This window comes from Triticum dicoccoides, chromosome 2A, assembly GCF_002162155.2.
Source record: "Triticum dicoccoides isolate Atlit2015 ecotype Zavitan chromosome 2A, WEW_v2.0, whole genome shotgun sequence".
Classification (NCBI taxonomy): domain Eukaryota; kingdom Viridiplantae; phylum Streptophyta; class Magnoliopsida; order Poales; family Poaceae; genus Triticum; species Triticum dicoccoides.
Window position 1 is genome coordinate 658,295,452 of NC_041382.1, and position 13,854 is coordinate 658,309,305.

The 13,854-nt window shown below is 43.7% G+C and overlaps 1 protein-coding gene across 1 annotated transcript; it reads left to right on the forward strand.

Moving 5' to 3' along the window:
• The first annotated feature begins 3,292 nt into the window (after positions 1-3,292).
• Positions 3,293-7,300, forward strand: LOC119356031 (cytochrome P450 87A3-like). The gene is made up of 8 exons (XM_037622925.1): positions 3,293-3,980; positions 4,079-4,228; positions 4,556-4,807; positions 4,918-5,007; positions 5,439-5,517; positions 5,629-5,735; positions 6,661-6,791; positions 6,908-7,300. The coding sequence occupies exons 1-8, from the start codon at positions 3,354-3,356 to the stop codon at positions 6,996-6,998; spliced, it is 1,527 nt and encodes a 508-aa protein (XP_037478822.1). The 5' UTR covers positions 3,293-3,353; the 3' UTR covers positions 6,999-7,300.
• The last annotated feature ends 6,554 nt before the right edge of the window (positions 7,301-13,854 follow it).

A 13,854-nucleotide genomic window follows, 5' to 3' on the forward strand; every position in this document is an offset into this window, starting at 1 on the left:
GAGAGAGCAGCGAGTGAGGGAGAAGAGATAGGGGCTTCAAGGCGTCTCCAAGCGCGGGATTGGGTTGACGGGGAGCGCGACACGGCGAAGCAGGAGGTGGCGTGGTCGGCTGCGTGCGCTGGCTGCCAGTGGGCACAAGGTTGAAGACAACCTTGCCCCTAGTGGGCTGGGCCAACAGTGCCAGGCCGGCTGGGCTGCCAGGTAAGGCCATGTAAGCCTTTTCCTTTTCCTGTTTTCTTTTTCTATTTCTGACATTTGTTTTGTATCTAAAAGAAATGTTAAAACACTTCCATAAATGCTGAAAATATTTGTGGCATCTAGATATAATATTCTAGAGGCCCTCACCAATTCCCAACATTTTTGGAGCCATTAAAATATTTATATAATTTAAACAGCTCCAAATCAAATATTTATGCATTGATTCAAAAATCCAAAATGTGTAGTAAAAATGTGCATCACCTCTGGTTGTTGTTCCCAACATTATCCAAAGAGCATGAACATTTTTTAATAGCATTTTGGGTTCATTGAAAATCCATTTTAAAGTTGAACCTATTTTGAATTTGCTTTGGTGCTAGGGTTTGAAACATCCCCATTTCAATTTCATTTGAAATTTAAACATGATGCACAAAGCAAGCCTAGGACCATACCAGAACTAGGGATGTGACACCCCCCCCACCATATTTCAAATGTCCATTTTGAGATTTCCATGTTCCCGGTACTTGCTTAATTAGTAGTTGTTCGGCAGAGACTATTAAGTCGATCTTCCGCCTAGATCTTTAAGCTACACCCATCAAAAGTTGAGGAATGGACTATGCCTTGTAGTGCAGGTTTTGTGCGAATAGCTTTCACTCAAAGTCATAGCTTGCACCTAGCTACCAGTAGTGTACCCCGCGGGTGGAGCATATTCGTCGTACTCCCGGGTCTCTCCATGAGCTTACTAGAGGTCACCCAAGTTTCATAGACTACGACTTTAACAACCAGACTCATATATGTGTGTTATATCAAGAATGCTATGTAGGACAACATCTTCACTAAACATAGCCAATAAAAACACACTGAACCTTGTTGCCAACTTTCCTTACAACTCTAAGAGTTTTGCATCTTCACCTTGGGAGGATTACTCTCCTCTCTTAACCAATAGCTTGTTTTTACCACATCCTAATCCATGGAATCTCGATCACAAAAGTTGGGTTACTACTATGGTGTAACACATATGGATCTCGTACCCATCTCCCTTGATGCATTATCTATCACATATCACGATAGTTCCATTGTACAGGGATATGACATGTTTTTGTCTATTTGAATATATGTAATAGTTATTACTGTAGAGTTCCTCAATTTATTGACAGACTTCGAATGTCTCTTCACGTATCTTGAGGACTTTTCATTATCCTTAGAATTATGATTCATAAGAATACTCGACACTAGTTTTTCAACCATGTGGAAGTCTATCAAGAGGTCACACAACCACTGTGCCTCGACAGTGGTTGTATGTAAAGCAGTAAGTTAGACTTCCATGGTTGATCTCATCGATATGCTCTACTTACAACATCTCCATGACACGACGCCACCTCCATGAGTAAAAACATACCCACTTGTGGCATAAGGCACATCGACATCAGAAAGTCCAGTTCGAATTACTATATCCTTCAAGCATGGTAAGATACCCTGAATAGTGAATTCATGTGCATGACAATGATCATCATCCGGGTTTGACATGAAGCTTCGCAATCTTATCGCAGCAAAAGAGATATTAGGTCTTGTTACGCTAGCTAATTACATGGGTGAACCGATAATTTGAGAGTATTTTAATTGATCTCTCGCTTCTTTCTTGTTCTTACTAACTATCACAATGGGATCATAAGTTGTTGAAGAAGGCTTGTTGTCTATAAAGCCAAACTGGCCCCAAGGCCTTCTCAACATAGTGAGATTGCTTAAAATAATCTCACCCTCATCTTTAATTTCTTAGAAGGGCAATAGAGCAATCATATAGTCTTCCAAACAAGTGATTGGGAAAAAAAGAAGTTCAATCTCTAGCATACTCATATGCCAATGCACTATATAATGATTATTATTTAGTTCTAATACAAGATGTCACCATTGACAACATAACTGACAGTGACCACTAGGAAGGAAGTGATGAAATTTACCTAAGACACTACCCATGAATGACAGGTGTTCCACTGGTGAAAGTTGACCGAAAACATGCTCAAAAGCAAGTCACCCTCTTCATATTTGAAAGCATCGTCGACCTTCAGAAGAAGATGACAGACACATTTTAATGTTGCATGATCTACCAAGTGAATGTCAATAAAGGATTTTTCATCCTAGAGGGTACAATGCACGAACCAACAATGCCACATCTGGCATACCGAATCAACTATCTATCATAGCCCGAAGGTTAGATTGTTGACCTCACAAGCAATGCCTTTAGCAAAAAGAAGGCACACATGCCACGCTGTTCATGAGTCACTCCACGACGCCTCCATCGAAATCACCATGATTCCTCTTTGGTTAACCGCCCTATGGTGCAAGAGCTTTGTGTCACCCCGCAACAATCATCCCTCTGCTAGATTCCGTCGCACAATCTACCTGCCATGATATGGAGACAGGAGGACAATGACCTCGACCAACGCAGGGGAGGAGAAGCCCGGAGATGAGAGGACAATGACCTTGACCAAGGCAAGGGAGGAGAAGCCCCGCCACCATGGGGAGAAAACTGGAGGTCGTCCCCAATGGCGGCGATGGATGTGCAGCAACAACAGGCTTTAGACGAGTGTGTGGAGATCCTTCGGAGTTGCATGGGTGAAGGCTTGAGATAAAACCATATTTTTGGCCACCCTGTAATATAAAGATCATGCGATGAATTTTCAAAAAGGAAAGAAGAGAGCATGACATGTCTTAAAATTAAACCGCAACATCTCATATCATCCTTCCATGTGATATGTGTTCCCAATCCATTATCACGAGATAGTCGAATTGAGCATGAAGGGTCATGTGAAAAAACCCCGCCGAATAACTATTCTTTTACTACAATCAAGTTCAAGCACTAACTAAACAATGAGCCTAAAACATTGCTGGTCCTAAACTGCATCAAGATGCCGTAATTGGACAATATCAGTGAGATGAAAAGGGGCTCATACGTAAATTACAAACAATAAAGGGGGCAAATGCAATTTGTCTTCTCTCCCTTGTCTAAGAGACAGTGCCTTCAAAGATGGTGATTAAATACCTTTACAACCCTTATATAAGGCAATCTTCTCTAGCTCATACTCCTCACAAACCCACACAGAACCCCTCCGTCTCCTCCTCCTTGGCTTTGCTAGCTTCCTGCTCCCTTCGCTTCCCACATGCAGCCATATCTTGAGCTAGCTTCTCTCCGCATCACCACCACCATCCCGCTGTCCCCAAGAATATATAGCACGATCTTCCTCGAGGCCATGGCTGCCATGGCCTATATAGCCCTCCGGGGCGCGGCATTGGCCGCCATCGTCGCCCTCATCCATTGGGTGTACAGGTGGCGCCACCCCAAATGCGCCGGCACGCTCCCGCCGGGGTCCATGGGCATCCCCATCATCGGCGAGACGCTGCAGTTCTTCGCCCCCAACCCGACCTGCGGCCTCTCCCCCTTCGTCCGGGACAGGGTGAGGAGGTACGGGAGCATGTTCAAGACGAGCATCGTGGGGCGCCCGGTGGTGGTGTCGGCGGACCCGGACGTGAACCACTACGTGTTCCAGAACGAGGGGAAGCTGTTCGAGAGCTGGTACCCGGACACCTTCACCGAGATCTTCGGCCGCGACAACGTCGGCTCCCTCCACGGCTTCATCTACAAGTACCTCAAGACCCTCGTGCTCCGCCTCTACGGCCAGGAGAACCTCAAGGCGGTGCTCCTCGCCGAGACCGACGCCGCCTGCCGCGGCAGCCTCGCCGCGTGGGCGGCGCAGCCCTGCGTCGACATCAAGGACGGGCTCTCCACGGTAAGATCGAACGATCGATCACCACGCGCCAGATGATCCAGTTCGCGGTCTGCTCGGGGGGTAGATGGCTAATGCAGGTTCTTTCTTTTCCTTTTCAGATGATCTTTGACCTTACGGCCAAGAAGCTGATCGGCTACGAGCCGACCAAGTCGTCGGAGAGCCTGCGGGAGAATTTCACGGCGTTCATCCGCGGCCTGATCTCGTTCCCCCTCAACATTCCCGGCACGGCCTATCACGAATGCATGGAGGTATGCCCACGCCACACATTTCATTTGCCCGGCCCCTCTGTCTCTTCCGCAGCTAGCAGCAGCTGTGAATTAATCTACAGTAGCATAGTTGCACAAAAGTATAGCTTCAAATTGCACCTGCTGTGAACAGTGGGTACATGTGAAGCCAGCAACTAAATTAATGAGCACGCACAGATGTACTTGTCAAGATATATATGGCTGCGCACATGCACTCCTTAAACCTCAAGGACGATATATATAATTTCCATCAAATTCAGTTCCCTGCTTGATTGACAGAGAGTGAACTGTACGGTGATCCTTTTTTAAAAATAAATGGCGGTGGTGCAGGGGAGGAAGAAGGCGATGAAGGTGCTCAAGGGCATGATGCAGGAGAGGATGGCGGATCCGGAGAGGAAGTGCGAGGACTTCTTCGACCACGTGATCCAGGAACTGAGGAGGGAGAAGCCGCTTCTGACGGAGACCATCGCGCTGGACCTCATGTTCGTGCTCCTCTTCGCCAGCTTCGAGACCACGGCGCTGGCGCTCACCCTCGGCGTCAAGCTGCTCACGGAGAACCCCAGAGTCGTCGACGCGCTAACGGTAAGTGTTCTCTGCCACTGCCACAGAGTTAATGAGAGGATTAGCCGAGCAAATTTCTTTTCATTTGACTGGAAATGAAGCAGACACTGACTGAGAAATCACGTGAACAGGAGGAACACGAAGCGATCGTCAGGAACAGGGAGGACCCAGATGCCGCGGTCACGTGGGCCGAGTACAAGTCGATGACCTTCACAGCTCAGGTGAGCCTAGCCTGGATTTATGCACCCTAGCTTAGATAGTTTTCCAAACAAAACAAAAAAACTAGCTTAGATATTGCAACTGTACAAGTTGCCTTGTTAGGATAGTAACAACATCTTGAGATGCTAATAATGGGATTAAACGAGTGGCCAGTTGCAAGTTATTAGTAGCACAAGAATCTTGGGGTCCCAACGCTGCAGGCTGCAACTCTGCAGCTTCAGAGTTTGTGTTTCCCGATTGTTTAACCAAGTCCCAATCTCCGATGCAGATAGATAGTCTTAGTGTAGTTACTAGAATTTTCTTGAACAAGCCCGTTTATAATTTCACCAGACAAGTAATAAGGTAGAAAACCCCCAGAAAGAGAGTAAAAAGTAATTTCTGAACTCTGAATTTCTGAAACTGACGCCCCTGTCCCTCAATTTCCATGGTGAAGGTGATAATGGAGATCGTCAGACTCGCCAACATCGTGCCGGGGATTTTCCGGAAGGCCTTGCAAGACGTTGAGATCAAAGGTAGGACGACGATCACATGCATGGCATCTCTTCTTCTCAGACCAGGTCCTCTGTTAGCAAGTTGCGGCGAATCTTCTTAACTCCGTGTTGTGTTTGCCACCTTCGTCGCAGGCTACACGGTTCCAGCGGGATGGGGTATCATGGTGTGTCCGCCGGCGGTGCACCTAAACCCTGACATATACGAAGATCCGCTGGCGTTCAACCCATGGAGGTGGCAGGTTCGTCCTCGATCTTCACCTCATCTCTCAGAAACCATAGCACTCTGCTTCTTTCAAGTTGATGATGGCCGTTCGGGTCATGGTGTCCGGTCGTTCAGTTTGTTCCTGTCCTATTGTTTGGAGCTACAGTACCTAGGAAGTAGGAGGCGCCATGATCTGACCTGCTCAACGAACTCGCATATATTCTCGTCTCCGGTCTCGCCATTAAAGCACAAATCGCAGGAAACAGTACTCTAATCAACTGCAGAGTTCCAATTGTTAACATGGGTATTAGTATAAGATATCAGGGTTCTGATTCCAAGACCAAACTTGTCTACTGAGATCAGGAACGAATTCGGTTGTTGCCCATGCAGGATGTGAGAAGGAACCATCGCCGAAACTTCCCTGCCTAGTAGTTTAACAAGGAGGTCAAAATGGCAACAGATGCAGTAGTACGTGCCTGTGTCTTTGAACAAGAAGTAAAAAGATATACACAGCATGTCTAGTTGCAGTAACCACATTGGTTACTGACCATTGTTTATTTTCATGTTTGGGGTTCAGGGTTCTAGACTGACAATATCTCAATCCGGTACGTAGATAGAACCTCATGTGCCATTTCACCATTTCCCCAGTAAAAGGACATAATGAAATATAACAAAGTACAAGGCAAAATCTTCAAATAGAGAGCTGCCTTGCCAATCTAGGACATGTATCTACGGATGCGGTAGCAAGTTGCCATCAGGTTCACTTTATCCTGCTAGGTGATCGAGTCTAAATTGGCATTGTCGAGTAAATAAGATTCGGTGGCGTTCCAAGATTGTGTGAGATGTGCTACTACTTAAAGTGCGGCGCACTGCAAAAATAAATAAAATCATTTGGTGATGTTAATTAGAAAGAAAAAAATCCACATCGAAACCCGGATTCTGATTTGGTCTTTGCTGAACAGGACAAACCTGAAATCACCGGTGGAACCAAGCATTTCATGGCGTTCGGAGGCGGGCTCCGGTTCTGCGTCGGAACCGATCTCACCAAGGTCTTGATGGCAACATTCATACACAATCTTGTTACGAAATACAGGTAAAATTTTGTCACCTCTAAATAAGTACATATAGCAAGCTTTCTTCAACTCTTTCTGCCACCTTAAGCTCTGAACAGGCAAAATCTGAACAACTGTATATCTTCCTCATGTTCAGATGGAAAACGGTCAAAGGAGGGAACATAGTCCGGACGCCGGGCCTCGGCTTCCCGGATGGCTTTGACATCCAGCTCTTCCCTAAGAACTGACCCTTTTTTGATGATATCTGGACAGTTTGGTAGTTGCAGTTAAACACAAGATTGTGCCTGCAAAAGATCATATTTTAGGATGGAAAGCCATATACTTAGTCTAGTGATAGGATACACATCCCTAGTTATAACTACAGTCATATTACCGAGTACCACCTCTCATGGATCCAGAATGGGTTTTTTGTACTTTTGGCTGTTCGTTTTCCATGTGGTTAGTCATCTACCCATGTGTTGTGTGTAAATCAGTCCCATACATCTCAAATGAGAAAGAGAGCATATTACATAAAACTGTTGTGTGGAGCCATGCCTGAGAGCTCCAGTTGTTCTCAGCTTGTTCAGACAGAGAGGAGAGGCTAATAATATCTCCCAAACAGCCTAGCCCTCAGGGCAGGAGCACCGGTGACTGTTACAATGCCAATGTGTCGCATGGCGTGGTTAAGAGCCACACTTAATAATTGAAAAGCCAGGAATTCTCTGCAGATTTTAAAACTGAAATTAGCGTGTCATGGACAACGGGAATCTAGCTGTTACCTGACAGAGCAGCCCCCCTCGGGTCGCCATTCCATGCAAGCAACTGAGACCCAGAAGCCAAGTTGATCTCTGAATGACACCTTTTCCAACTCAAAACCTTCAAACATGTTGGTGTCCTCTGCGCTTTGCTGTCCCTGCGCTTAAATTTTGCCCGTCTTTGCTCGCACGCCGGGAGGCGTAGATGGCACAGGGGGGGATTTAAAAGTGATGGTGTCCAGAGGCTTCTGAATAATGGCGTGCTAGTTGGGGCAGATGTGATCAAGGGAAGCTTTCTGTGGACATGCCGGGGACAAGATCTCGGCCGCAGGAACAAAATCGCAGGATTGAGATTTTGCTGCCGAGCAGCTCAGCCCAAGCGCGTCTGAATCGCTCGCTGGCGTGACCGGGCAATGAGTAAGCCGGCCGGCCGTCAGTCAGCGGGTACGCAACAGGCAACACTCAACTTTCCGTTGGCGGATGGCCCCTCTTGCTTCCAGAAGGTTTTTGTTTGGATCTTGCGGGCGTTCGATCAAGCACCGGCCAGGAAATAACACACCATGTGCAATGCTGTTTGTGTGGTGTAAGAGTTGTTCGGGAAGATGCGGGATTTCCTTGGTTTCTAAATCGTTCTTGAGATTTATGAGACTGAGTTTTGTGTAGTACGTGAGGTAATTGTTTCGATATAGATCCAAGTCATGTTCAGAACTTCGAATCAAATCTCTCGAAATAGGCGTTGGTCCCGCTTTATATATAAAGCACAAATGGCCGAACCAATACAAGATGGTAACATCATGTATTTGCTACATAGCTGCTCATGATCAGTGCAAAATTATTGATATTTTGCTGATAAGAATCAATTTTTCAAAGGTTTGGCCCTCCCCAATAAGTTTTAAGAGCACTTGGCCCTTCAATAGAATTTTTCTGGCTCCGTCACTGTCCGAGATGGCGGCGAGAAAAGCCACCAACACAAAACCGAGCATGAAAACAGGAGGCGCCACATCCGACAAGATGCTATCAAGACTACTGAATTGAAACTGAATCGCGCTGCCTAGGAAAACCACCGAACCCCGACACAACAAACACACCAAACCTTGAATCAAAGCGAGACTGTCAAAACTCAACTACATTCTCTCGGAAAAAGAAGCACTCTCAGTTATCAGAGAGAATGTGGTTCTGTTTGATTTCGATCGACATTACAACAGCATGCCATCAGGGTTACTTTTTGGTGGGGCGGTCAAAGTATTTGAGTAAAGGTTTGCTTTTCAGTAAAAAAAAACAGAACTCTTCTTTTGTATACTCTCAATTCCTGTAAGGCCTCTTTCCGGGCCAGGGCCTATTTTTGGGCCTTTTGCCCTTGCCAACACAGCTAAAGCCCAATCGGCTCAAAGTGACTAGATAGACCGAATCACTAATTGAGGAGTACTCGTTGCAAAGATCACTTCAATTCCCCTGGTTGCGACAAGTAGCGCACATGCAACGCGCCACTTGTTGCAACCTGGAAGTTTTCCCTTTTTTCGTAGATTCATTTATTCAAAACGTTTTATTTCTTAAACCATGCGTCCAAATCTCGAACTGCTTTCACTGTTGGATTCCTCGCGTCGAGATCTTCAAAACTAGATACCATATTGACAGGTTTTGACGAACTTTTTTTACGGAAAAAACCAGATGAAAAAACCGTCCGAAAAAACTAAGCCGGGAGCACGGATTTTTTCCCTTTCCGAAAGAGGCACGCTCGTGCCTCTCACGAAATCACAACCGCGCCTCTCGCGGAAGCAAAACCATGACTCTCGCGGAAGAAAAAATAAAATGTGTTTCTTTTCCGTTTTCGACGAGGCACGACCATGACTCTCGTGGAAGCACAACCATGCCTTTTGCGAAAGCAAAACCGCGACTCTCGCGAAAGAAAAAAACAGAAAACGCGTTTTTCCCTTTCCAAGAGGCACGGCCGTGACTCTCACGAAAGCACAACCATGCCTCTCGCGGAAGCAAAACCGTGACTCTCGCGAAAAAAATAAAAAACGCATTTTTTTTCGTTTCCGATAGGCACGACCGTGACTCTCGTGAAAGCACACCCGTGCCTCTCGCGAAGCAAAACCGTGACTCTCGCGAAAGAATTTAAAAACAGAAAACGCGTTTTTTTCGTTTTCGAGAGACACGGCTATGACTCTCGCGAAAGTAAAACCGTGCCTCTCGCGGAAGCAAAACCGTGACTCTCGCGAAAGGAGAGAAAAGAAAACACGCTTTTTCGTGAAAAAAATTCAAACTTTTTTTATTGAAAAGCTGAGGAAGACCGATGGAAAACCAAAACGTCAAAAAAACCGTTAAAAAGTCGAAACACACATGTGGAAAAATAAAAATAAAACAAAATCCGGAGGGAGCGCCTAGAGCACGACACATGGCGAAATGGCGCTGCTCATTGCGAGGCTCCCGAAGGAGCGCTCGTTAACTAGTTGCTCCCTAGATAGACTTGTGGTCTGTCCATACGGAGGCCCTATAAGCCGTAGCTATATCTTGCTTAAAGCGAGATGTATGCTCCCCTCGCCACAGCCGCTACGCGACTGGGCCAGCCCACAACTGTGGCAGCTCCCGTGTTTTTTTTGTGTTGAGCACAATTAAGAAACCAAGGGCACGAAAATAGAAAGCCCCTTCTTTTTTGTCTGATTTAACACTGTTTTGGGTCAGGTTTTGCTTCTGTGTGGGTTTTCTTTGTCTGGTTTTCACTGTTTCAGTCGGGTTTTCTTTTTTGTATTTTCTTTTATTTCTTACTCGGCGTTTTATTTCATCATTGGTTTTCCTCAGTTTTATTTTTGTTATACTTTGGTTTTCTTTGTGTTTTCACTGCATTTGTTTAGTTCTTCTTTATTTCTTTGTTATACATTGGTTTTTTTTCATGGTTTCTTTGTATTAGTCTGTTCTTTGCCATTCCTTTTTTTTCTTTATGACAAGGACGAGGAGATTAAGCATAGATGGCGGGAGTACTTCGACAAGCTGTTCAATGAGAAGAATGAGAGTTCTATCATTGAACTGGACGACTCCTTTGATGAGACCAGCATGCGTTTTGTGCGGCGAATCCAGGAGTCTGAGGTCAAGGAGGCTTTAAAAAGGATGAAAGGAGGCAAGGCGATGGGCCCTGATTATATCCTCATTGAGGTGTGGAAAGGTCTCGGGGACATAGCGATAGTATGGCTAACCAAGCTTTTCAACCTCATTTTTCGGGCAAACAAGATGCTAGAAGAATGGAGACAGAGTATATTAGTACCAATCTTCAAGAACAAGGGGGTGTTCAGAGTTGTACTAATTACCGTGGAATTAAACTGATGAGCCATACAATGAAGCTATGGGAGAGAGTCATTGAGCACCGCTTAAGAAGAATGACAAGCGTGACCAAAAATCAGTTTGGTTTCATGCCTGGGAGGTCGACCATGAAAACAATTTTCTTGGTACGACAACTTATGAATAGATATAGGGAGGAAAAGAATGACTTGCATATGGTGTTCATTGACTTGGAGAAGGCCTATGATAAGATACCACGGAATGTCATGTGGTGGGCCTTGGAGAAACACAAAGTCCCAATAAAGTAAATTACCCTCATCAAGGACATGTACGATAATGTTGTGACAAGTGTTCGAACAAGTGATGTCGACACTGATGACTTCCCGATTAAGATAGGACTACATCAGGGGTCAGCTTTGGGCCCTTATATTTTTGCATTGGTGATGGATGAGGTCACAAGGGATATATAAGGAGATATCCCATGGTGTATGCTCTTTGCGGATGATGTGGTGCTAGTCGACGATAGTTGGACGTGGGTAAATAGGAAGTTAGAGTTATGGAGACAAACCTTGGAATCGAAAGGGCTTAGGCTTAGTAGAACTAAAACCGAGTACATGATGTGCGGTTTCAGTACTACTAGGTGTGAGGAAGAGGAGGTTAGCCTTGATGGCCAGGTGGTACCCCAGAAGGACACCTTTCGGTATTTGGGGTCAATGCTGCAAGAGGATGGAGGTATTGATGAAGATGTGAACCATCGAATCAAAGCCGGATGGATAAAGTGGCGCCAAGCTTCTGGCATTCTCTGTGATAAGAGAGTGCCACAAAAGTTAAAAGGCAAGTTCTACAGGACGGCGGTTCGACCTGCAATGTTGTATGGCGCTGAGTGTTGGCCGACTAAAAGGCGACATGTTCAACAGTTAGGTGTGGCGGAGATGCGTATGTTGAGATAGATTTGTGGCCACACGAGGAAGGATCGAGTCCGGAATGATGATATATGAGATAGAGTTGGGGTAGTACTGATTGAAGAGAAGCTTGTCCAACATCGTCTGAGATGGTTTGGGCATATTCAGCGCAGGCCTCCAGAAGCTCCAGTGCATAGCGGGCGGCTAAAGCGTGCGGAGAATGTCAAGAGAGGGCGGGGTAGACAGAATTTGACATGGAAGGAGTCCATTAAGAGAGACCTGAAGGATTGGAGTATCACCAAAGAGCTAGCTATGGACAGGCGTACATGAAAACTTGCTATCCATGTGCCAGAGCCATGAGTTGGTTGCGAGATCTTATGGGTTTCACCTCTAACCTACCCCAATTTGTTTGGGATTAAAAGCTTTGTTGTTGTTGTTGTTGTTGTTGTATTTTTATTGCTATTTTTTCTTCAATACACGTTGAAATAGTATTTTAATGGTAATAAAAGTTTTCTAAGACCACGCGCACATTTTCTTACATCATGTAAACATTCAATAAATGTCACAAGCATTTTTTGCAACCCAGGAAAAATTATTTGAAATGTAACTTACAATTTTTTTCATGGTAAGAAAATTTTATACTACAAAAAATATTATATTTACAATATATATACACAGTTTTCAAAAAGTTTACATACATTTATTTAATCACGGAATAATATATGATTATTCCTGAACACTTTTTGCATATTTTTTACTATGTTAAGAACTCATAAAATCAGGGTTTCTATTTTTCTAATAAATTTAAATTTCAAACTATAAAAATTTAAAATTGAAAGAAAAACAAAAATAAAATAAAACATGTATGACGTTCGTGGGGAATCGTATTCTGCGCATAGGTCGCAAGAAGAGGTCCTCTTCTGGCCGGCCCATTTCTGGTTCTTCCCATACCCTTTTTGGGAAGGGTCAAAACCTCCTTTAACGGTTTTTTTCTTTCTCGGTTGTTTTTTCATCTGGTTTTTCTTTCCTTTTTTTCTTTTATTTTTTTCTTATCTTTATCATGTTACGAACATCTTTCATTTGTGACTTTTTATTGAAATCACGATCATTTTTTGAATTCACCAACATATTTTTGAAATCATGAACAATTTCAAATTCGCGAACATTTGTTCAGTTCGTGAACATTTTCCGAAAGCGTGACTATTTTTTTTTCTGCGAACATATTTTTTTTAATTGTGAACATTTTTTATAAACAGAAATTGATAAACAGTATTCGAGATTACGATTTTTTTTTATATTTTGTGGACTTTTTAAAAAAGATTGGCAACTTCTTTCTGAAAACTCTGAACATTTATTGAATCAGCCTATATTTATTCAATCAATGAATATTTTTTCAATCTTTGATAATTTTTCTAATTGATGAACATTTTTTTTGAATTCACAATCATTTTTTCCAAATTATTTATGTAACTTATGAATATTTTGTGAATTCGCAAAAAAAATTCAAATTCACAAATATTTTTTCAAGATGCGATCATTTATCAAAATCATGAATATTTTTTAAATCCACAAACACTTTATGATTTCAAGAAAAATTTCCCAAAATTCACATCTTTTTGACATTGGTTCATTGTTTTAAAGAAGAAAAGGTAAAAACAAGAAAAAAAATGCAAAAAATACTGGTGGGGCGTCCCAGCCAGCTCATACTGCTCATGAGTCCTATACCGAATATTTCCTAAAATACAAATACTTCTGGTAATTTTGACCATTTTTAAAAAATTAAACAATTTTTGAAATGTCTGAACATTTTTTAGGAAAGAAAAGAAATAAACTGAAGAAAAAAAATAGAAAATGGACCAGAATCTTCTAGGAGATTCCTAAAACTGGTTAGACCGGCTATGAAAACTTTCCTTAGATCAGATTTAGGGAACTGCTAAATGGCTTGGCACATCCATCTCTCGCTTCTCGCTCGATCGATCGCTATGCGAAGCCTCAATAGTTTAACGCATAATCGGTGAAATAGTGACTACCCTGCCCATAGGCCCAAAGGTGATTCCTACTCGTGCACACGTTTGGTACTCTGATGACCCACAAGTATATGAGATTAATTGTAGCTCTTTTCGATAAGTAAGAGTGTCGAACCCAACGAGGATCAAAAGGAAATGACAAGT

Bases quoted from the DNA above. Each gene is read 5' to 3' on its own strand.
- LOC119356031 (XM_037622925.1), top strand. From the start codon at position 3,354: ATGCAGCCATATCTTGAGCTAGCTTCTCTCCGCATCACCACCACCATC. The intron at 3,981-4,078 runs GTAAGATCGAAC...TTTCCTTTTCAG, and splicing joins TCAAGGACGGGCTCTCCACG to ATGATCTTTGACCTTACGGC. The intron at 6,792-6,907 runs GTAAAATTTTGT...CCTCATGTTCAG, and splicing joins AATCTTGTTACGAAATACAG to ATGGAAAACGGTCAAAGGAG.